Source organism: Salmo salar, chromosome ssa06, assembly GCF_905237065.1.
Source record: "Salmo salar chromosome ssa06, Ssal_v3.1, whole genome shotgun sequence".
Lineage (NCBI taxonomy): Eukaryota > Metazoa > Chordata > Actinopteri > Salmoniformes > Salmonidae > Salmo > Salmo salar.
Genome location: NC_059447.1, coordinates 11603432 through 11627500, shown reverse-complemented (window position 1 = coordinate 11627500; position 24069 = coordinate 11603432). Strand labels below are relative to the sequence as shown.

The following is a 24069-nucleotide window of genomic DNA, read 5'->3' as shown; positions in this document are numbered from 1 at the left end:
GAGAGAGATGGCAGAGAGATGGCAGAGAAAGAGAGAGAGAGAGATGGCAGAGAGAGATGGCAGAGAGAGAGAGAGATGGCAGAGAGAGAGAGAGATGGCAGAGAGAGAGAGAGAGATGGCAGAGAGAGAGAGAGATGGCAGAGAGAGAGAGAGATGGCAGAGAGAGAGAGAGATGGCAGAGAGAGAGAGAGATGGCAGAGAGAGAGAGAGATGGCAGAGAGAGAGAGAGATGGCAGAGAGAGAGAGAGATGGCAGAGAGAGAGAGAGAGAGAGAGAGAGAGAGAGAGAGAGAGAGAGAGAGAGAGAGAGAGAGAGAGAGAGAGAGAGAGAGAGAGAGAGAGAGAGAGAGAGAGAGAGAGATGGCAGAGAGAGAGAGAGAGAGAGAGAGAGAGAGAGAGAGAGAGAGAGAGAGATGGCAGAGAGAGAGAGAGAGAGAGAGAGAGAGAGAGAGAGAGAGAGAGAGAGAGAGAGATGGCAGAGAGAGGAAGATGGCAGAGAGAGAGAGAGAGATGGCAGAGAGAGAGAGAGAGATATGGCAGAGAGAGAGAGAGAGAGAGAGATATGGCAGAGAGAGAGAGAGAGAGAGATAAGAGAGATGGCCGAGAGAGAGAGATAGAGAGATGGCAGAGAGAGAGAAAGAGACAGAGAGAGAGACAGAGAGAGAGAGAGAGAGATGGCAGAGAGAGAGAGAGAGAGAGAGATGGCAGAGAGAGAGAGAAAGAGAGAGAGAAAGAGAGAGAGATGGCAGAGAGAGAGAGATGGCAGAGAGAGAGAAAGAGAGAGAGAAAGAGAGAGATGGCAGAGAGAGAGAGATGGCAGAGAGAGAGAGATGGCAGAGAGAGAGAGATGGCAGAGAGAGAGAGATGGCAGAGAGAGAGAGATGGCAGAGAGAGAGAGATAGATAGATAGATAGATAGATAGATAGATAGATAGATAGATAGATAGATAGATAGATAGATAGATAGATAGATAGATAGATAGATAGATAGATAGATAGATAGATAGATAGATAGATAGATAGATAGATAGATAGATAGATAGATAACACACTATTTCACTATTTAACCATCAGTACAGAGATGTCTCATGCAGCCATCTGGCTAGACTCCAGCAGGTAGTCTGAGATAGAGTGCTCTCTCTCGCTCTGTTGGTCCCGTAGTCATCTATTACCTAGAGGCTCAGGTAGTGAGAAGGAAGCAAGGTCAGCCTCTCTCCTGCCATAAACAGCCCTCAACATCCTCCCTCTGTCAGGCTGCAGTACCAACACTCACTACCAGATGATCGTTGTCTGGAGGGGGACCCCGGTGTGATCTCCTGTTTGTTTATGGAGTACTACTAACCCTTCATCACACACACACACACACACACACACACACACACACAAAAAGCAACAACAAAGCGCTGGTTGGTTTCTATGGCAACAGTGATCTGGACAGTAAGGGCTGCTGCTTATTGGGCTCCAGTTTGTCCCTAATTCACTCTCTCTGAGCTGCTAACTGTTACCAACTGTAGAAATTCAGAAATTAGTCATTTTTGTTCAAAACATCCCTCTCTGGAGAACACAGACTGCATCCCAAATTACACCCTATTCCCTATGTAGGGTTCTGGTCAAAAGTAGTGCACTAGTGTGCCCTTTGGGACGCAAGCCTAGTGTGTTCAGAATGTTTTGCAGTTCTTCTGTGCTGTGTTGACGTAGTGAGAATCACACAGAAAGAGCTTCTGTGCTGTGTTGACGTAGTGAGAATCACACAGAAAGAGCTTCTGTGCTGTGTTGACGTATTGAGAATCACACAGAAAGAGCTTCTGTGCTGTGTTGACGTAGTGAGAATCACACAGAAAGAGCTTCTGAGCTGTGTTGACGTAGTGAGAATCACACAGAAAGAGCTTCTGAGCTGTGTTGACGTAGTGAGAATCACACAGAAAGAGCTTCTGTGCTGTGTTGACGTATTGAGAATCACACAGAAAGAGCTTCTGTGCTGTGTTGACGTTGTGAGAATCACACAGAAAGAGCTTCTGTGCTGTGTTGACGTATTGAGAATCACACAGAAAGAGCTTCTGTGCTGTGTTGAGCTGTGAATGTCAACACAGGTCCATAAAGGATTTAATGCCGGTGTTTCTTTGACCCAACACTGATACAGATTACCCAGTAGCCGTAGCAGTCATCAAATCAACACGTGTACACAATCAACCTCAGCTTATTGCATTAGGTTTGGAAAGAGGAATAGGAGCTTTAGGAGTAGAGACAGTAGACACACCACATGACAGAACTCATTTATGCAGTCAGATTGTGACTCAGCACACAGAAATGCCCAAGGTGCAGCAACGCTATGATTGAGGTGTGTGTGTGTGTGAAGTGAGAACACAGAACAAAAAGGTAAAAGTGTTGGACACTTGTTTTTTGGTCTCACTGTTTTCCCTCTCCTATATCAGTTATTAGATCAGCCAGTAGAAGTGTATTCATCCAGGGGAGAAAATGAAGGTGTTGTACAGTACCGTATGAGAGAGGTGTATTGTACAGTACCGTATGAGAGAGGTGTATTGTACAGTACCGTATGAGTGAGGTGTGTGTGTATTGTACAGTACTGTATGAGTGAGGTGTGTATTGTACAGTACCGTATGAGTGAGAGGTATGTGTGTGTATTGTACAGTACTGTATGAGTGAGAGGTATGTGTGTGTATTGTACAGTACTGTATGAGTGAGAGGTATGTGTGTGTATTGTACAGTACTGTATGAGTGAGGTGTATTGTACAGTACCGTATGAGTGAGGTGTATTGTACAGTACCATATGAGTGAGAGGTATGTGTGTGTATTGTACAGTACTGTATGGGTGAGAGGTATGTGTGTGTATTGTACAGTACTGTATGAGTGAGCAATGACCAACGTCTTCTGAAGAGACCAGTAGCACTCCACTGACTGACTCACTCAACCATTGGCTAGTGGGCTGATGGAGGCACAGAATGGAACTGTTGTGAAATACACTACGGGTCAAAAGTTTTATAACACCTACTCATTCAAGGGTTTTTCTTTATTTTTACTATTTTCTACATTGTAGAATAATAGCGAAGACATCAAAACTATGAAATAACACATATGGAATCATATAGTAACCAAAAAAAAGTATTTAATCAAAATATATTTTATATTTCAGATTCTTCAAATAGCCACCCTTTGCCTTGATGGCAGCTTTGCACACTCTTGGCATTCTCTCAACCAGCTTCATGAGGTAGTCACCTGGAATGCATTTCAATTAAACAGGCATGCCTTCTTAAAAGTTAATTTGTGGAATTTCTTTCCTTCTTAGTGAATTTGAGCCAAATCAGTTGTGTTGTGACAAGGTAGGTGGGGTATACAGAAGATAGCCCTATTTGGTAAAAGACCAAGTCCATATTATGGCAAGAACAGCTCAAATAAGCAAAGAGAAATGACAGTCCATCATTACTTTAAGACATGAAGGTCAGTCAATCCGGAAAATGTCGAGAACTTTGAATGTTTCTTCAAGTGCAGTCGCAAAAACCATCAAGCGCTGTGATGAAACTGGCTCTCATGAGGACCGCCACAGGAGTGGAAGACAGAGTTACCTCTGCTGCAAAGGATACGTTCATTAGAGTTACCAGCCTCAGAAATTGCAGCCCAAATAAATGTTTCAGAGTTCAAGTAACAGACACATCTCAACATCAACTGTTCAGAGGAGACTGCTTGGGAAAAAAAAATAATAATTAAAACATAAAAAAAAAAAAAAAAAAATGTAAATCAGGTCTTCATGGTTGAATTGCTGCAAAGAAACCACTAATAAAAGGACACCAATAAGAAGAAGACACTTGCTTGGGCCACCGTAAAGCATGGAGGAGGAGGTGTTATGGTGTGGGGGTGCTTTGCTGGTGACACTGTGATTTATCTAGAATTCAAGGCACACTTAACCAGCATGGCTACCACCGCATTCTGCAGTGGTATGCCATCCCATCTGGATTGGGCTTAGTGGGACTATCATTTGTTTTTCAACAGGACAAATGACCCAACAAACCTCCAGGCTGTGTAAGGGCTATTTGACCAAGAAGGAGAGTGATGGAGTGCTGCATCAGATGACCTCGCCTCCACAATCTCCCAACTTTAACCACATTGAGATGTTTTGGGAGCTAGCGACAGCAACTGACCGGAGCTAGCGACAGCAACTGACCGGAGCTAGCGACAGCAGCTGGCCGGAGCTAGCGACAGCAGCTGGCCGGAGCTAGCGACAGCAGCTGGCAGGTGAAAGCTAGCCTTGCAGTAGCCTCTGCAGAGTCTCCAACACCAGATGTTCCAGAGGAAACGGAAGGAGAGCCTGTAACTTCTGCTTTTGGACGTTAATAAGGTAACACTACACATCTCCACACTTACTGGATTGGTTGAATAGTGCAGAAGATAACCTCCCCAGATTTTTTTCTTCTCCCAAAACCAGTATGTAGGGGATCTAGTTCATTTCACGCCTGCTACTGTACGTTAGCCTTGTAATGAACTGGAAGAGAACTGCTAGGTTGGCTGGGTAGGTGGGTGTGACCAGAGACAGACCACAGCTAGCTAGCAACAGCCACAGACCAGGCCAGGCTAAAGGTGAGCTGCTGCTAGGTTGGCTGGGTAGGTGGGTGTGACCAGAGACAGACCAGGCCAGGCTAAAGGTGAGCTGCTGCTAGGTTGGCTGGGTAGGTGGGTGTGACCAGAGACAGACCAGGCCAGGCTAAAGGTGAGCTGCTGCTAGGTTGGCTGGGTAGGTGGGTGTGACCGAAGACAGACCAGGCCAGCCTAAAGGTGAGCTGCTGCTAGGTTGGCTGGGTAGGTGGGTGTGACCAGAGCTAGCCACTGATGCGTCATGTCAGGCACAGGTGAACAAACCATTCCCACTGACCCACGATGACAGAGAGAGATAGAGGCCTCAAACCACTTCCTGATCCTCTGTTTCTCTCCTCCCTTTCTCTCCTTCCCCCACTCTCCCTCTCTGGGTAATTACAGACCAGATCTCTCACCAGTAATAAGGGACCATTTCCACTTCTCTCACACTTACTCCCCCCCTCCTCTCTTTCCCCTTTCTCCCCCAGCTCCTCTCTCTGTCCCCCTCTGGCCAGGTCTTCCGCCCCCTCATTGCAGTAGAGACTAGCCCAGCCATGCCCCTCTTCCGTTCTCCCTCCTCTTCTCTTTAGCAGGAACCTCTGGCTGCTCTATTAAACATGTGTATCATACAAACCTCCCAACACACTAGACTGTTGTCTCAGCTCTGATGGTCATATCTCCCTTTACACTGGTCTCTCTCCCTCTATCACCACACACACACACACACACACAACTCAGATTTACACTGGTCTCTCTCCCTCTATCGCCACACACAACTCAGATTTACACTGGTCTCTCTCACCACACACAACTCAGATTTACACTGGTCTCTCTCCCTCTATCACCACACACACACCTCAGATTTACACTGACTAATGTTCCTTCAATGCTTCATTGTGTATTGACTGATTAGTCACCCTGGCGAGGCCCTTTGACAAAGCAGTGCAGCCTTGGGTTTCTGCCTATGCAGAGAAAGATGCGACAGAGAGGGAGCTATTCTAGCATTTCTTTAGAGAAACACTGAGGGAAAGAGAGAGGGAGAGAGAGAAAGAGTGGGAGAGAATATGTCTAAGCCATCCGCCCCCGAAGGAGAGAAGGTGGGTGTGTGAATCATCTAGTCCTCACAGCTTCTCTCACAAAGGAACACACAGTTACACAGGCACTCACACACTCTCTCTCACACACACACACACCCATGTTATGATATCTCTGACAGATGCAATATTCCAGGCCTAAGGCGGTGTAATGGGGCTGAAATGCTGCTTCATTTCAGAAACACATTCTGGGGACTAGTACAAGTCATTTCAGACTCTATTAGATGTTCTGCAGAGCGAGGAGGACATGGGTGATGAATTGCTATAGGTTGACAGTACAGGAGGACATGGGTGATGAATTGCTATAGGTTGACAGTACAGGAGGACATGGGTGATGAATTGCTATAGGTTGACAGTACAGGAGGACATGGGTGATGAATTGCTATAGGTTGACAGTAAAGGAGGACATGGGTGATGAATTGCTATAGGTTAACTGTAATACGATGATGGATGGCATCTTTATATAGTTGTCAGCAGTGACTGCAGGGTGGTTTTAAAACCCACTGGACCACCGAGAAAATGGCTGTCTCAAATGACACTTTTCCTTAGTGCACTACTTTTGACCAGAGCCCTATGGGGAAAAGGGATTAGGGTGCCATTTGGGATGGAGAGTTTCTATACATCCTTTACTGTCCCTATGGGCCCTGGTCAAAAGCAGTGCACTATATAGGGAATATGCTACCTGGGCCCTGGTCAAAAGTAGTGCACTATATAGGGAATATGCTACCTGGGCCCTGGTCAAAAGCAGTGCACTATATAGGGAATATGCTACCTGGGCTCTGGTCAAAAGTAGTGCACTATATAGGGAATATGCTACCTGGGTTCTGGTCAAAAGCAGTGCACTATATAGGGAATATAATGCTGTTTGGGACATAGATAATGTGCCAGTTTATATGCTCTTTGTCAATAAAGGCTTTTAGAGAGAGATGAAACTGCTTTTCATTAGTCTCTTCAGGGTCTTTACACTCCACACACACATATGTAAGCACACACAAAAATACATACAAAGCACGAGGATGCTGACAGACAAACACATCTCTCTAAACCTCCACAGACACGGTATCTTCTCTCTTCTCAGCTGAATGACAGAAACACATAACAGCATGTTGTTGCTAAGAAACCACCTGTTCTCCTCTCCCACATGAGAGATCTGTGGAACCGAGCGCAGAGGGGGGAAGTCCTCTTATCACTGGCCCTAAACTAATCATTTCTCTCTCTGTGTGCCTGTCTGCAGTCATCAGCAACTGCTGAGGGAAATGTCACTGAAATGTTTCCATGAGAAAAAAAGAGAATGTATCGCTAAAGAGAGATCTAATGTCAGAGATAGAAACGAGACAATAGATAAGGAGATTTAGTATAAGACCACTGATACAGAGACAGACATCTCTATCCTGGTATGTCAAAGTAGTAATTGATGAAAAACAGAGAAGATCTAATAGACAGATAATATATAGAGATGTCAGTAAGGGAAACTGAAGCACAGATAATGGGATTGGGTTGATGGACAGCAGTACCACAGTAGTACCAGACAGACTGTACAGCACATAGACAGATGGGCATTTCCATGTAAAAGGACCCATGAGCACCAACATGTGATGTTTATAGCAGCGTGTCAAATTAAAGGGAGTCTATATTTGAGAAATTAAGGCATATATTCATTTTTCAAAAAAATTTCCATTCAACAACAAAAAAAATGTATAGGCAAATGCTTTGATTTCTTGCCAAACAGATGGAAAAAGGAGTCTTAGGAAAACATCAACAAGAAAAAGTCTTAAGGTATAAAGAAAATACATCAAAACACAATGTTGAAGTAAAAATTCATGCCAACTAATATCAACACCTATTTAGTTTAGGATAATTTTTTCCTACTTCTGTAAGTTTAAGAAACATTGCCTTGTGCCTTGGAATTCCGTTACCAAAACAAACACATCTTTCAGATATTTTCTAATTCTCTCCCTCATGAGGGACGATAATGAAAGTTCACAGCAGTAACAAGTTAGACCTATCAATTAGTTATAACGTTTTTACTACGACGCAATGCTGCTCCCTAGACTAGCCTACGACGCAATGCTCCTCCCTAGACTAGCCTACGACGCAATGCTCCTCCCTAGACTAGCCTACGACGCAATGCTCCTCCCTAGACTAGCCTACGACGCAATCCTCCTCCCTAGACTAGCCTACGACGCAATGCTCCTCCCTAGACTAGTCTACCACACAGTTATCCTTTCTAGACTAGCCTACGACGCAATGATCCTCCCTAGACTAGCCTACGACGCAATGCTCCTCCCTAGACTAGCCTACGACGCAATGCTCCTCCCTAGACTAGCCTACGACGCAATGCTCCTCCCTAGACTAGCCTACAACGCAATGCTCCTCCCTAGACTAGCCTACGACGCAATGCTCCTCCCTAGACTAGCCTACGACGCAATGCTCCTCCCTAGACTAGCCTACGACGCAATGCTCCTCCCTAGACTAGTCTACGACGCAATGCTCCTCCCTAGACTAGCCTACGACGCAATGCTCCTCCCTAGACTAGTCTACCACACAGTTATCCTTTCTAGACTAGTCTACGACGCAATGATCCTCCCTAGACTAGCCTACGACGCAATGCTCCTCCCTAGACTAGACTACGACGCAATGCTCCTCCCTAGACTAGCCTACGACGCAATGCTCCTCCCTAGACTAGCCTACGACGCAATGCTCCTCCCTAGACTAGCCTACGACGCAATGCTCCTCCCTAGACTAGCCTACGACGCAATGCTCCTCCCTAGACTAGCCTACGACGCAATGCTCCTCCCTAGACTAGTCTACGACGCAATGCTCCTCCCTAGACTAGTCTACGACGCAATGCTCCTCCCTAGACTAGCCTACGACGCAATGCTCCTCCCTAGACTAGCCTACGACGCAATGCTCCTCCCTAGACTAGCCTACGACGCAATGCTCCTCCCTAGACTAGCCTACGACGCAATGCTCCTCCCTAGACTAGCCTACGACGCAATGCTCCTCCCTAGACTAGCCTACGACGCAATGCTCCTCCCTAGACTAGACTACGACGCAATGCTCCTCCCTAGACTAGTCTACCACACAGTTATCCTTTCTAGACTAGCCTACGATGCAATGATCCTCCCTAGACTAGCCTACGACGCAATGATCCTCCCTAGACTAGTCTACCACGCAGTTATCCTTCCTAGACTAGTCTACCACGCAGTTATCCTTCCTAGACTAGCTTACCACGCAGTTATCCTTCCTAGACTAGCTTACCACGCAGTTATCCTTCCTAGACTAGCTTACCACGCAGTTATCCTTCCTAGACTAGCTTACCACGCAGTTATCCTTCCTAGACTAGCCTACCACGCAGTTATCCTACCTAGACTAGCCTACCACGCAGTTATCCTACCTAGACTAGCCTACCACGCAGTTATCCTACCTAGACTAGCCTACCACGCAGTTATCCTACCTAGACTAGCCTACCACGCAGTTATCCTACCTAGACTAGCCTAGCACGCATTTATCCTACCTAGACTAGCCTACCACGCAGTTATCCTACCTAGACTAGCCTACCACGAAGTTATCCCACCTAGACTAGCCTTCCACGCAGTCATCCTACCTAGACTAGCCTACCACGCAGTTATCCTACCTAGACTAGCCTACCCGCAGTTATCCTTCCTAGACTACCACGCAGTTATCCTTCCTAGACTACCACGCAGTTATCCTTCCTAGACTAGCCTACCACGCAGTTATCCTTCCTAGACTAGCCTACCACGCAGTTATCCTTCCTAGACTAGCCTACCACGCAGTTATCCTTCCTAGACTAATCTACCACGCAGTTATCCTTCCTAGACTAATCTACCACGCAGTTATCATTCCTAGACTAGCCTACCACGCAGTTATCCTTCCTAGACTATCCTACCACGCAGTTATCCTACCTAGACTAGCCTACCACGCAGTTATCCTACCTAGACTAGCCTACCACGCAGTTATCCTTCCTAGACTAGCCTACCACGCAGTCATCCTTCCTAGACTAGCCTACCACGCAGTTATCCTTCCTAGACTAGCCTACCACGCAGTCATCCTTCCTAGACTAGCCTACCACGCAGTTATCCTTCCTAGACTAGACTACCACGCAGTTATCCTTCCTAGACTAGCCTACCACGCAGTCATCCTTCCTAGACTAGTCTACCACGCAGTTATCCTTCCTAGACTAGCCACAACGTAGTCATCCTTCCTAGACTAGCCTACAACACAGTCATCCTTCCTAGACTAGCCTACAACACAGTCATCCTTCCTAGACTAGCCTACAACACTAGAGGTCGACCGATTATGATTTTTCAACGCCGATACCGATTGTTGGAGGACCAAAAAAGGCCGATACCGATTATTGGAGGACCAAAAAAGGCCAATACCGATAAAATAAAATAAAATTGTAATAATGACAATTACAACAATACTGAATGAACACTTATTTTAACTTAATATAATACATCAATAAAATCAATTTAGACTCAAATAAATAATGAAATATGTTCAATTTGGTTTAAATAATGCAAAAACAAAAGTGTTGGACAAGAAAGTAAAAGTGCAATATGTGCCATGTAAAAAAGCTAACGTTTAAATTCCTTGCTCAGAACATGGGAACATATGAAAGCTGGTGGTTCCTTTTAACATGAGTCTTCAATATTCCCAGGTAAGAAGTTTTAGGTTGTAGTTATTATAGGAATTATAGGACTATTTCTCTCTATATGATTTGTATTTCATATACCTTTGACTATTGGATGTTCTTATAGGCACTTTAGTATTGCCAGTGTAACAGTATAGCTTCCGTCCCTCTCCTCGCTCCTACCTGGGCTCGAACCAGGAACACATCGACAACAGCCACCCTCGAAGCAGCGTTACCCATGCAGAGCAAGGGGAACAACTACTCCAAGTCTCAGAGCGAGTGATGTTTGAAACGCTATTAGCGCGCACCCGCTAACTAGCTAGCCATTTCACATCGGTTACACCAGCCTAATTTTGGGAGTTGACAGGCTTGAAGTCATAAACAGCGCAATGCATTGCGATGAGCTGCTGGCAAAACGCACGAAAGTGCTGTTTGAATGAATGCTTACGAGCCTGCTGGTGCCTACCACCGCTCAGTCAGACTGCTCTATCAAATCATAGACTTAATTATAATATAATAAACACACAGAAATACGAGCCTTAGGTCATTAATATGGTCGAATCCGGAAACTATCATCTCGAAACAAAACGTTTTTTTCTTTTAGTGAAATACGGAACCGTTCCGAATTTTATCTAACGGGTGGCATCCCTAAGTCTAAATATTCCTATTATATTGCACAACCTTCAATGGTATGTCATAATTATGTAAAATTCTGGCAAATTAGCTCGCAACGAGCCAGGCAATGAACGCAAGAGCAGTGACAATTTCATGTTAGCAGGCAATATTAACTAAATATGCAGGTTTAAAAATATATACTTGTGTATTGATTTTAAAGGCATTGATGTTTATGGTTAGGTACATTGGTGCAACGACAGTGCTTTTTTCGCAAATGCGCTTGTTAAATCATCACCCGTTTGTCGAAGTAGGCTGTGATTTGATGAGAAATTAACAGGCACCGCATCGATTATATGCAACGCAGGACACGTTAGATAAACTAGTAATATCATCAACCATGTGTAGTTAACTAGTGATTATGTTAAGATTGATCGTTTTTTATAAGATAAGTTTAATGCTAGCTAGAAACTTACCTTTGCTTCTAGCTACCCTCGCGTAACAGGTAGTCAGCTTACCAGGCAGGCTCCTCGTGGAGAGCAATGTAAGGCAGGTGGTTAGAGCGTTGGAGTAGTAATCAGAAGGTTGCAAAAACAAATCCCTGAATCCCCCCTGAACAAGGCAGTTAACCCCTGTTCCTAGGCCGTCATTGAAAATAAGAATGTGTTCTTAATCTGACTTGCCTAGTTAAATAAAGGTGTATACATTTTTTTTTTTTTAAATATAATAAATTAAAAAATAAATTAAAAAAAAGAAGAAAAAATTGAAAAAAATAGAAAATAATTTAAAAATGTAATTTAAAAAAAAATAATAATAAAATTATGAAAAAATAAATTATAAAAAAATTGAAAATACAAAAATAATAAAAAAAGAAGAAAAATAGTCTAAAAATCCTACAAAAACTTTTTAAAAAAAGAAATAGGAAAAAAAAGATAAAAACAACCAGAAAAATATAAAAAACATTCTGCAAGTCGGTGGCCAAAAATACCGATTACCAATTGTTATGAAAACTTGAAATCGGCCCAAATTAAATCGGCCATTTCGATTAAATCGGTCGACCTCTATACAACACAGTTATCCTTCCTAGACTAGCCTACACCACAGTTATCCTACCTAGACTACAACACAATTATGCTACCTAGACTAGCCTACAACACAGTTATCCTTCATAGACTACAACACAGTTATCCTACCTAGAGACTAGCCTATAGGTAATGTAATGAATAATTGCATTATTGTTTTCCAGTGAGTACAACATTCTAGTCTAATCTAGGCTGCAATGAAAATGTAATTTGAATAATGGCACAAAAGCCATGTTATTTGAATGTTTCATTTGATTTGCATCAGTTGTGGGTCGACTCTGGACATCTGATAAAGTGTAGAAAGGCCCAGTAGCAGGCCAGTCTGGCTGTAGTTTTACTTCTGATACTGCGATTCACTGTCTGTTGCAGATCATCATTCTCCCAAGTCGTCCTATAATAATGGGGCCACGTATGCTCCCAGCAGGCCCAGTTATTCAGGACAGCTTAACATGTGCTCTGCCCCACCCCCCCCAACACACATACATTTCCATTCTTCCCTTGGTCTACTCATATTTAACCGGTCACTATACCCTACCATTAAGTTAGTCGGGTATAATTGTGTCCGAGTGTTCCTTGGTACTGGCAGTGTGGTAGTGTTGACAGTTTGGGAGGGGTGCTGGGAAGGGAATGGAAGGAGGGAACACCTGAGGGCAGGTAACGATGGGACACACCCTTCTCTCCTCTCTCCTCGCCAGGCTGGCAGGGTGTGGTCGGTTGGTTAGAAAACAACAGAGAGGGAGAAGACTACGTCAACACTGCTGTTTCACAATCACTGTTACCCACACAGAGACATATATAGAGATGTTTACATGGCTCAGATAGAAACTGTCCTAGTTTACACATTCTGGAGCCAGAGCATGGCAGACGGGGTTTCAACCCCTCTTACCGCACCTCTCTTCCGCTCCTAGACTCCTCCCCTTCTATTCTCTTCCCACCTCTCCCAACAGCTCCTCACCTTGTCTCCTATTCCCTCCCAACACCTCCTCCCTTATTCTCCTTCCCTCACCATCTCCCCCCCCCCCCCCCCCTTATTTGGCAGCCAAGATCAGTCCAGATGTGCCATCCCCCTAACGGTTAAAATGAGGATTAGTGGGATGTTAATCAGACTAAGTCTGTGGTTAAGGAGCAGCTCCTACCTCGGGCCTATGAGGTCAGCCCTCTGTCCACCCCTCCCCCTCCAGACCCAAACCACAAAGCTTGCTACAGATCTAGGATCATGCCGCCCCCCTGTCCATGTGTTGTTCTTCATTGTCTTCTAAAATACCAAACTGATCCTAAATCAGCAATCCTACTCAGACACTGCTACATATGGCCTGTGAACTCTGAATTGGGCCTGAGGGTTTGAGGCCAGCCCCTCTTTTCCCCTCCCTCTCCCATCCCCCTGCCAGTGTTGTGTTGACATTCCCCATTGTCTGCCCTCCTTGGTCCTAACAACCAAGTTGCTTAGTAATATCACACACCCACACACACATCCCCGCCCCCAGCCCCGCCCCGCGAGATGACAAGCTGGCCTGGTGGAGATCAGACGTATGCAAACATGCACAGACACTCACCAAACCTGGGCTATGAGTGTCAGTCTGGAGCCTCCCCTGATCTCAGAAAGCCTTACTAAGCCTGTGAGTGTCAGGATGACCGGGTTCTGGAGCTCCACGTCTAGAACTGTTCAAGCCCTCTCTCTCTGTGTGTAGCTGTCTGTCTCCCACTAAGGCAAAGTAAAGTATAGGGAGGGTGAGTCACTATACTGAGTCACTGTAGGGTTCAGAGGCCTGCCTGTCTCTCCTTCAGGTAGTAGAGGGATGGCAACTGATGGGAGTGGGGGCCACAAAAACTATGAACTCATCATGAGGGGCCACAGTGGATCGTGGGTCTGAGTACTCACATCCATACCCACACATGCAGTCAGAGCCAGGGGACCGGAGCAAAATGGTCCCCCCGCAAACATAACATTTTAGCCCCCCTGTCACGTCCTGACCAGTAAAGGGGTTATTTGTTATAATAGTTTGGTCAGGATGTGGCAGGGGGTATTTGTTTTATATGGTTTGGGGTGTGTGTATGTAGAGGGGTGTTTGGTTTATGTATTCCGGGGTTTTGTCATTGTTCTATGTTAGTGTATTTCTATGTTCTGTCTAGTCATTTTTATTTCTATGTTTAGGTAATTGGGGTTGGGGCCTTCAATTGGAGGCAGCTGTCTATCGTTGCCTCTGATTGAAGGTCCTATAAATATGAATGCGTTTGTCATGGGGTTTGTGGGAGGTTGTTCTTTGCATAGCTGTGTGTAGCCTGCAAGACTGTTTGTCGTCCGTTTTCTTGTTTTGTTTATTAAGTGTTCACATTAAAAGTTAAATATGAGCGCTCAACCCGCTGCGCCTTGGTCCATCCATTACGACCGTTACACCCCCCCTATTGACAGTAGAGAGATGTTTTAAGTTGAATTAAATTCGACACATTTTGCCATGGGGTGTAGAGAAGATGTTGCAGTTTCAAAGCAAGTTTGTTGCAATTCTACACATTTTGCCATGGGGCGGAGAGAAGATTTTGTAGTTTTTATTATGATATCTGAGTGAGAGTAACTAACAAATCTATGGGGGCTCCCCGGTCGGTAATTTGATCATAATTACTACAATTTTAGAAAGCTGGCTATACTAACTTACCAATCCAAAACATGTTAGCTGACATGGCTCATTGAGTGACTGTTCGTGACTGACATAAGATAAGCATTTTATTTTGAAATTGCACCTTGGGTATTCTACCTCTCAACAGTAAGTTGAGAACCTGAGTAAATACAAATATAAAAGTTTGTTTTATTATGTTTTGGGAGATGAATCCACTACAAAAAGGGGGGTCGTGGGCCACATGCCCATCCCTGAGGTAGAGCTTGAGATTCCAACACACCCACTGCTGTGCTTACAAACCCTGCCCTGTACTCATGTAGGGACTCAAACCAAGGAGTGCCCCTTTACTGAACAAACAGTGCCACAATGAGATTCCACACACACACACACACACACACTGCTGTGCTTACAAACCCTGCCCTGTACTGACACACACACACACACACACACACACACACACACACACACACACACAGTGGTGTCATGTGAGTCACAACAGCGTGTTGGCATCTCCTCCACCCGGTGCAGCGTCCACAAGACCACGCTAATGCATTCTGTAGTGAAATGACCCAGCAGGATTCAAATGTCTCCTAAACCATATCACAATCAATCCCCAGTCCTGCTCATAACCAATGAGGCTTGGGGAAACCCCAGACTAGTAGGAGACAGGAAACAGTATGGAGGTCAAACCCAGTCAAGTCAGGTGATACGGCCAGTCAGGTGACACCACCACGGCCAGTCAGGTGACACCACCACGGCCAGTCAGGTGACACCACCACGGCCAGTCAGGTGACACGGCCAGTCAGGTGACACGGCCACGGCCAGTCAAGTGACACGGCCACGGCCAGTCAAGTGACACGGCCAGTCAGGTGACACGGCCAGTCAGGTGACACCACCACGGCCAGTCAGGTAGGTGACACGGCCAGTCAGGTAGGTGACACGGCCAGTCAGGTAGGTGACACGGCCAGTCAGGTAGGTGACACGGCCAGTCAGGTAGGTGACACGGCCAGTCAGGTGACACCACCACGGTCAGTGGGCCTGTCTCCATGCCTTCACCTATACTACACTCATAGAAAAGCTGGGGTTGGCCACCATTTATGTGTAACGTCTACTCTGACAGTGTCAGTTCTGAGGAGGGTGTAATTGCGGCCTGCAATTCAGGGCGTTTCTGCATGTGCAGGAACCCCTCTGATCTTCTATTGGTCCATGTTTAAACTAGGACATACGGAAGGCAGGGGCACTGCAGTACAGTAGGTGGCGTTAATGTATAATAATGTTGGATGACAGCCACGATAAACCCCACAGAAGAAGGGGCTTGGTCGACAACGGTAGCTAGCTAGTGTTGGGCGGTATCCAGATTTTCATATCGTCCTTCACTCATCCCGGGATTTATGGTATTACCGGCTTAGGTGTAACACGACCCCTAAGTGTAACTTACTAGTTATCTAAGTTAGTTGCTGAATTCATAAGGTGACGGTGCATCATATTGTGTTGGCTTTCTGCTGTGTTTGAGAAGTCAAAGCCCTGTGGAGGCGTTCTGTACAGCTGTCGCTGCTAGCTTTTGATTTCCTTATGTTTTTTCTCCTCTCCATTCTCAGCCCGTCTGCTCCTCCTCCATCTCCTTCAGCAGAGCAGGTAGGCCCGTTGCCCTAGCGACTCTAGACAGACACAGTGTGTACACATGCTGCTCCAGAGCAGACAAGCATGCGTCAAAACTTTATTCATTTGCACAATGTCTCTCGTTCACATTCGCTTGTAAATGTAGGAAGGAGCTAACCAAAGGTCCTTTTTGGTGAGTTTGGACATTTACAAGCGAACGTGAACGAGAGAAATTGCGCAAATGAAAAAAGGTTGCCTTAATGTGTTTGGACCCCAGGAAGAATAGCTGCTGCCTAATGGCGAACCTTAATAAATACAAGTACTTCACCCACAGCAGAGCCAGAGGCAGGTCAGTCTGTCATGGCTAGTGGGTCCCCCTCTCCTGTCAGAGGAGATCAAGCTGCCATTTAAGAGGCCTTCAAGCTCCACTGCAGCCCCATCGATGTTAATGGGGGCCTGTTCGGCCCACCTTTTCCTCTAGTCCACGATCAGCTCCTTTGTCTTGCTCAAATTGAGGGAGAGGTTGTTGTCCTGGCACCACACTGCCAGTTCTCTGACCTCCTCCCTATAGGCCATCTCATCATTGTCGCTGATCAGGCCTACCACTGTTGTGTCATCAGCAAACTTCATGATGGTGTTGGAGTCGTGTTTGCCCACACAGTCGTGGGTGAACAGGGAGTACAGGAGGGGACTTAGTACACACCCCTGAGGGGCCCCAGTGTTAAGGATCAGCGTGGCAGACGTGTTGTTGCCTACTCTTACCACCTGAGGGCGGCCTGTCAGGAAGTCCAAGATCCAGTTGCAGAGGGAGGTGTTTAGTCCCAGAGTCCTTTGCTTAGTGATGAGCTTTGAGGGAACTATGGTGTTGAACACTGAGCTGTAGTCAATGAACAGCATTCTCACATAGGTGTTCCTTTTGTCCAGGTGGGAAAGGGCAGTGTGGAGTGCGATTGAGATTGCATCATCTGTGGATCTGTTGGGGCGGTATGCAAATTGGAGTGGGTCTAGGGTGTCCGGGAGGATGCTGTTGATGTGAGCCATGACCAGCCTTTCAAAGCACTTCATGGCTACCGACGTGAGTGCAAAGGGGCGGTAATCATTTAGACAGGTTACCTTCGCTTCCTTGGGCACAGGGACTATGGTGGTCTGCTTGAAACATGTAGGTAGTACAGACTCGGTCAGGGAGAGGTTGAAAATGTCAGTGAAGACACTTGAAAGTTGGTCCGCACATGCTTTGAGTACACGTCCTGGTAATCCGTCTGGCCCCGCGGCTTTGTGAATGTTGACCTGTTTAAAGGTTTTGTTCACATCGGCTACCGAGAGCGTTATCACACAGTCATCCAGAACAGCTGGTGCTCTCGTTCATGATTCAGTGTTGCTTGCCTCGAAGCGAGCATAAAAGGCATTTAGCTCGCGTCACTGGGCAGCTCGCGTCACTGGGCAGCTCGCGTCACTGGGCAGCTCGCGTCACTGGGCAGCTCGCGTCTGGGTTTCCCTTTGTAGTCCGTAATAGTTTTCAAGCCCTGCCACATCCGACGAGCATCAGAGCCGGTGTAGTAGGATTCGATCTTAAACCTGTTTTGACACTTTGCTTGTTTGATGGTTCATGTGAGGGCATACCGGGATTTCTTATAAGTGTCCGCATTAGTCTCCCGCTCCTTGAAAGCGGCAGCTCTAGCCTTTAGCTTGATGCGGATGTTGCCTGTAATCCATGGCTGGTTGGGATATGTACGTACAGTCACAGTGGGGACGACGTCATCAATGCACTTATTGATGAAGCCGATGACTGAGTGGGTGTATTCCTCAATGCCATTGGATGAATCCCGGAACATATTCCAGTCTGTGCTAGCAAAACAGTTCTGTAGTGTAGCATCCGCATCATCTGACCACTTCCGTATTGAGCAAGTCACTGGTACTTCCTGGTTAATTTTTGCTTGTAAGCAGGAATCAGGAGGATATAATTATGGTCAGATTTGCCAAATGGAGGGCGAGAGAGAGAGCTTTGTATGCATCTCTGTGTATGAAGTATAAGTGGTCTAGGATTTTTTCCCCCCCTGGTTGCACATGTGACATGCTGGTAAAAATTTGGGAAAACTGATTTAAGTTTGCCTGCATTAAAGTCCCCGGCCACTACGAGCGCCGCTTCTGGGTGAACATTTTATTTGCTTATGGCCTTATACAGCTGGTTGAGAGCGGTCATAGTGCCAGCTTCGTTTTGTGGTGGTAAATAGACGGCTACGAATAATATAGATGAGAACTCTCTTGGTAGATAGGGCGGTCTACAGCTTATCATAAGGTACTCTATCTCAGGTGAGCAATACCTCGAGACTTCTTTAATATTAGCTAGATCAGTCTACCATGGCAGTGGGTCTGTATCTCCAGAAATATCACTTTACCATAGAAGAGGGCCTGGCTAGTGTCTCTATGCCTTCACCCATACCAGAGCCATGCAGATCAGGTTATTATACTATGGTATTGAGCCTCCATCCCACCATACTCTCACCCATAGCCAGAGACAGTCACATCACAACGCTACCATGGAAGGCCTGCCCTGTCTCTCCAATCAGATCAGTCTACCATGGAAGAGGGCCTAGCTAGCGTCTCCAACCACAGCAGACCCCGTCTCTCCATGCCTTCACCCGTACCCGGGCCAGTCAGGGTATGTGACAGGAGGCCTGGGCCCCAGAGACACACAGACAGCTGGGGGGGGGGGGTCACAGCCTGATGAGCAGGGTTACTGACACCTGCATTGTGCCACATGTGAAGGTTCTTCTATTCCTCCGTATGACAGAGAAAACCTCATCCACTACTACACAGGGCCACTACTACACAGGGCCAGGAGGCATCATTATCAACACTGGAGGACTAATGATTCATCAAAGTGCATATATAGAGACTCAAACAGTACCAGGTGTGTATCCATCCAGAGAACAAACACTTCCCTGCCTCCCTCCCTCCTTCAGGGTCTCTAAAAGAAGCATCTCCCTCTCAGCCTCTCGTCATCTGGCCTCCTTTCTGACGTCTGACAGACTCCCAGAAGAACAGCGAGAGACCTCAGCTCCTCTCAGCCCTATTCTGGGATCCTACATGTCCTTCTTTCAGAGTAGAACTGTGCCTGGTGAAGGCTGAGAGAAGAGGGGGTGTATGGGAGTCAGTGCACTGCAGTGAACAGGGCAAATGGGTGGTTAGTTGGATGTTGGGGTTTGGGTGGTGTTCAGTAGGGAGAAAATGGTTTGAAGGATTTCGAAACATAGATGGTAGAAACTGAACAATAACCAATAAGAACAAAGATTTGGTTTATTTTGCCAAACCTTTTACTAAGGTGGGCCCTACTAACACTGCCATGGTCTCTCCACCTTGAAAAGCTGAGAGGAGAACATGGAGGCTGTGTGTGTAGAATCATAGTGATGTGATTCCATGTGTAACAGGAAGTTCTTAGTACCTCATAACCAGAGAGTTGTGTTAGCATTCCACAATAACCACACACCAGGTGTTTCATTAAAAAGGTTCAAGCCCTGATGCCAAGCGCAAGGAAGTCAACTTGAGCCCTATGGCCAACAACATGTGGTAGTTGAGACCCGTAGCATATTTTAAAATGGTTACAACTTGACTGAGTGTTTTAGTCCAGGTCTTTCTGTAGGCTTATATGTGTCGACCCCCCACTACAACAAAATACATTGTTTCAGGTCCAAACCCCAAGGCCCTTCCATATTCTGTAAGCTTGTCCATTTCCCCTGGACCCCCCCCCCAGTGTTGTTCTCCTAACACTACACAGCTGATTACTGATTAGAATAACCAAAGCTTGATGATGAGGTGGTCATTTGAATCAGCTGTGTAGTGCTGGGGCAAAAAAACTAAATGTGCACCCAGGAGGGCCCAGGACCCCCGCCTTCTCTGAAATACCGCCTCTCCTCACTCTTTCTTTGCCCTTCTCTCTCTGCCCAAATATGTTAAACTAGTTGCATTATTCATTTGAATTTCTGACTTTGATTTCAAATCAAATGTATTTATAAAGCCCTTTTTACATCAGCAGATGTCACTACGTGATGTACAGAAACCCAGCCTAAAACCCCCAACAGCAAGCAATGCAGATGTAGAAGCACGGTGGCTAGGATTTATTCGAGTTTTCTAAAGCCCCAGGACCGACTGAGAAACCCTGAACTAGCTAGTAATATACAGTCAGACCTAGCTGTCCTAGTGGATCAGTCAGTGGGCTGTTCTCTTAGGTAATCAATGGAATATGAACGCCTGGAAAGAAGCTCTTCCCAATATGAAACTAAGACAGAGGCTCCAGCCCAGGCTTATTTTTGCTGAACAGGTTTTGTGGTGTTGAAATCCCCAGGGCAAATGTTTGAAGTACCTGTTACAACACAGCCTGCTAGCTTCCCTACCTCTACCTCCTCCTCCTTCCTGCCCTGTCAACCAAACACAAATGTGTAGGAATGTCCCTCACACACACAGTAGGATGTCAACATGAAATACATTGAAAGAAGAAGTTAATGTGTAATGAATCTATTGATTAAATGTGACTGTGCCACGGTGTGTGTCATATGTAGCCTGTCCATTAGATATTCAGTCTCTCACGTCAACATAATATGGGGCCTGAACGTATTACAAACATGATCTAGCTATTATGGCAGAAGCATAGCGCAGTATGACATGTCTGAACAGTGGCGTGTAGCCTACATTGTGCGAGTGCGCCGAGAAGCGCTGATTTTACTGTAGAAATGTAGTCCTACCTGATGCCCAACGGACGGCAACAAAATGAAAGCTACGCGTTGTTATTGACTGTAAAATACATATAATAACTAATAGCATTTACTCAGAAAAGTAGGCCAATATAATTGAACAGGGAAGACTTTCAATAAAGAGCTTCGAATGATCCCTCGGGAATTCTCACCGAGTGAATAGAGATTCTAATCGCCGTTCAAGATGCGCACTGAATGGGGGGGAGGGCAAAAATGCAATTAAATCACTAATAAAAACACATTCCAAAATATTTACAGAACTTATATTATGAGTAGGCCTATATCGTCTGTCAATAACGTGTGGCATCAAACTTTTTATAGTTGTAGAAGCTTACCTTGTAGACATTCTCCGTTATGCGGTGAACCTCGTCGGTGCGAGACATCTTGAAATCTTCGGTCAAAACCATAAACAGTATTTTCCTTTTAGAGAGAAGTTATCCGAGTGAAATACGCCGAATGGGTAGAGAGAGTAGCCTAAACGAAGAGAAGATGTGATGCGATTGACCACGAAGGTACGTGTGCCTGAAAGAAAGAGACAGTAAACGGAAGATTCTCTAGGTCGGTTGCGCCCACTCGAATCCCTCTCACGCACTCAACCTCTGCGGTGTTCGCCAAAGCTTCTTGTCACATCGGAGCTTTTCCAATTACAAGAGCACCACCCGCCTTCTCTGAAACACCGCCTCTCCCCTCTCTCTCTGCCCAAATATGTTAAACTAGTTGCATTATTCATTTGAATTTCTGACATTGATTTCAAATCAAATTGATTTATAACGCCAAATGTATTTATAAAGTGCTTATACCGAAACCCAGCCTAAAACTCCAAACAGCAAGCATTCCAGAAGCACGGTGGCTAGAATGTATTATAGTTCTACAAAGCTTTATATTTTATAAATATATACAGTGCCTATAGAAAGTCTACATCCCCTTCAATTTATTTCAAATTTTGTTGCATTACAAAGTGGGATTAAAATAGATTTCATTGTAAAAAAAAACTAACGTTTTTACTAAATTATAAATTATATGGAGTCCATAAGTTATATGGACTCACTCAGTGTGAAATAATAGGGTTTGACAAGATTTATGATTGACTAACCCTTCCTCTGTCCCCCTTACACACATCTGGAAGATTCCTCAATCAAGTATTACATTTCACTCACAGATTCAACTACAAAGACAAGGGGGCTGTTCGAAAGCCTCAAAGGGCAGTGATTAGTAGATGGGTAACAAATCAGACTTTGGATATCTCTTTAAGCATGGTCAAGCTAATAACTATGCTGTGGATGATGTATTAAGACACCCAGACATCAAAGATGCAGTCCTCCTTCAAGAACTGAGCTGCAGGAAAGGAAGAAAAGTGCTTAGGGATGTCACCATGAGGCTATTGGTGATTTTATAACAGAGTTCAGTGGCTGTGATGGTAGAAAACTGAGGATAGACCAACAACATTGTAGTGACTCCACAATACTCAGTTAATTGACAGAGTGAAAAGAAGAATACAAATATACAGGAATACAAATATTCCAAAACATGCATCTTGTATGCAATAAGACACTAAAGTAATACTGCAAAAAACATGGCAAATGAATACACCTTTTGGCCTAAATGCAAAGCCTTATGTTTGGGACAAATCCAACAACACGCCACTGAGTAACTGCCTCCTTATTTTCAAGCATGGTAGTGGCTGCATCATGTTATTGGTATGCTTGACATTGGCAAATACTGGTACATTTTTCAGGATGAAAAGAAATGGAATGGAGCTAAGCGTAGGCAAAATCCTAGAGGAAAACCTGCTTCAGTCTGCTTTACACCAGATACTGGGAGAGGAATTCACCTTTCAGCAGGACAATAACCTAAAACACAAAGCCAAATATACAGCGGAGTAGTTTACCAAGAAGACAGTGAATGTTCCTGATTGGCCAAGTTACAATCTGCTTGAAATCTATGGAAAGACTTGACAACACATTGAAAAAAAGAATGGGCAAATGTTTCACAATTCAGGTGTGGAAAGCTTTAATGAGACTTACCTAGAAAGACTCACAGCTGTAATCGCTGCCAATGGTGCTTCTACAAAGTATTGACTCAGCAGTGTGAATACTTATGTAAATTAGATATTTCTGTATTTCATTGTCAATCAATTTACTAAATGTTCTACAAACATGTTTTCACTTTATGTTGTATTGTGTGTAGATGGCATTTTATTATTTATTTTATCTAATCAAGATGTTATATTTTTCATTCCTCTTTACAAAAATAAATAATTGTGTTTTGTGTAGCTTGCTGACATAAAACAAAAAAGTACAATTTTTAATCCCACTTTGTAACACATTAAAATGTGAATAAATCCAAGGGGGCTGTAGACTTTCTACAGGGACTGTATGACTGCATCTACACTTCAGGTGATATAGTGAAATTAAACATCACAAAAATATTTAAAACAAAGAATGCCGATCACTTTAAAAAAAAATCACTATCATGGAAATATTTGTTACCAAACAAAATCAATAGCCTCACATACGAACCCTACAAGTCATAAGTCATGTAACACCAATTCAGACTGTATGAAACTGAACAAAGGCCTGGTGAAGGACACAAGCCCTTTTCTCACAGGGGAAGTATAATTGAAACGGTCAGTTACTGCTGGAAAATAACACCAGGGAATGTTTTCATTAAGTGTCCTAGATGTCTCGTAATGTGACAATTTCAGTGGAACACACCCACCATTATGGCTACAATGTTTTTTACATAGAGAGATTATCCATTCTACAAGGAGCCAGCATAGCTTATGAAGGAAGATGTCCACAACATTAGAAGAATACCTTTCACAGGCATGTGAACCAGACTTCCTGTTCCTGATCAGCTAGTCACCAGCAGTAAGAGGTCTGTAGTTCTGGCTTCAGGGAACCAGACTTCCTGTTCCTGACCAGCTAGTCACCAGCAGTAGGAGGTCTGTAGTTCTGGCTTCAGGGAACCAGACTTCCTGTTCCTGATCAGCTAGTCACCAGCAGTAGGAGGTCTGTAGTTCTGGCTTCAGGGAACCAGACTTCCTGTTCCTGACCAGCTAGTCACCAGCAGTAGGAGGTCTG

At 45.0% G+C, this 24069-nt stretch overlaps 1 protein-coding gene across 5 annotated transcripts in view; it reads right to left on the bottom strand.

Moving 5' to 3' along the window:
* The window catches only part of LOC106606286 (brain-specific angiogenesis inhibitor 1-associated protein 2), a 217940-nt gene extending 196302 nt beyond the window's left edge, over positions 1–21638 (bottom strand). For 4 of the 5 annotated variants that reach the window (XM_014202428.2, XM_045719730.1, XM_014202427.2 and 1 more), the window contains exon 1: positions 21322–21638. In XM_014202428.2, the coding sequence (XP_014057903.1) occupies positions 21322–21393 (72 nt within the window). In that variant the 5' untranslated portion in view covers positions 21394–21638. The remainder of the gene's footprint in view (positions 1–21321) is intronic. The other variant, XM_014202430.2, reaches the window with a different exon arrangement.
* Between the last annotated feature and the right edge of the window lie 2431 nt (positions 21639–24069).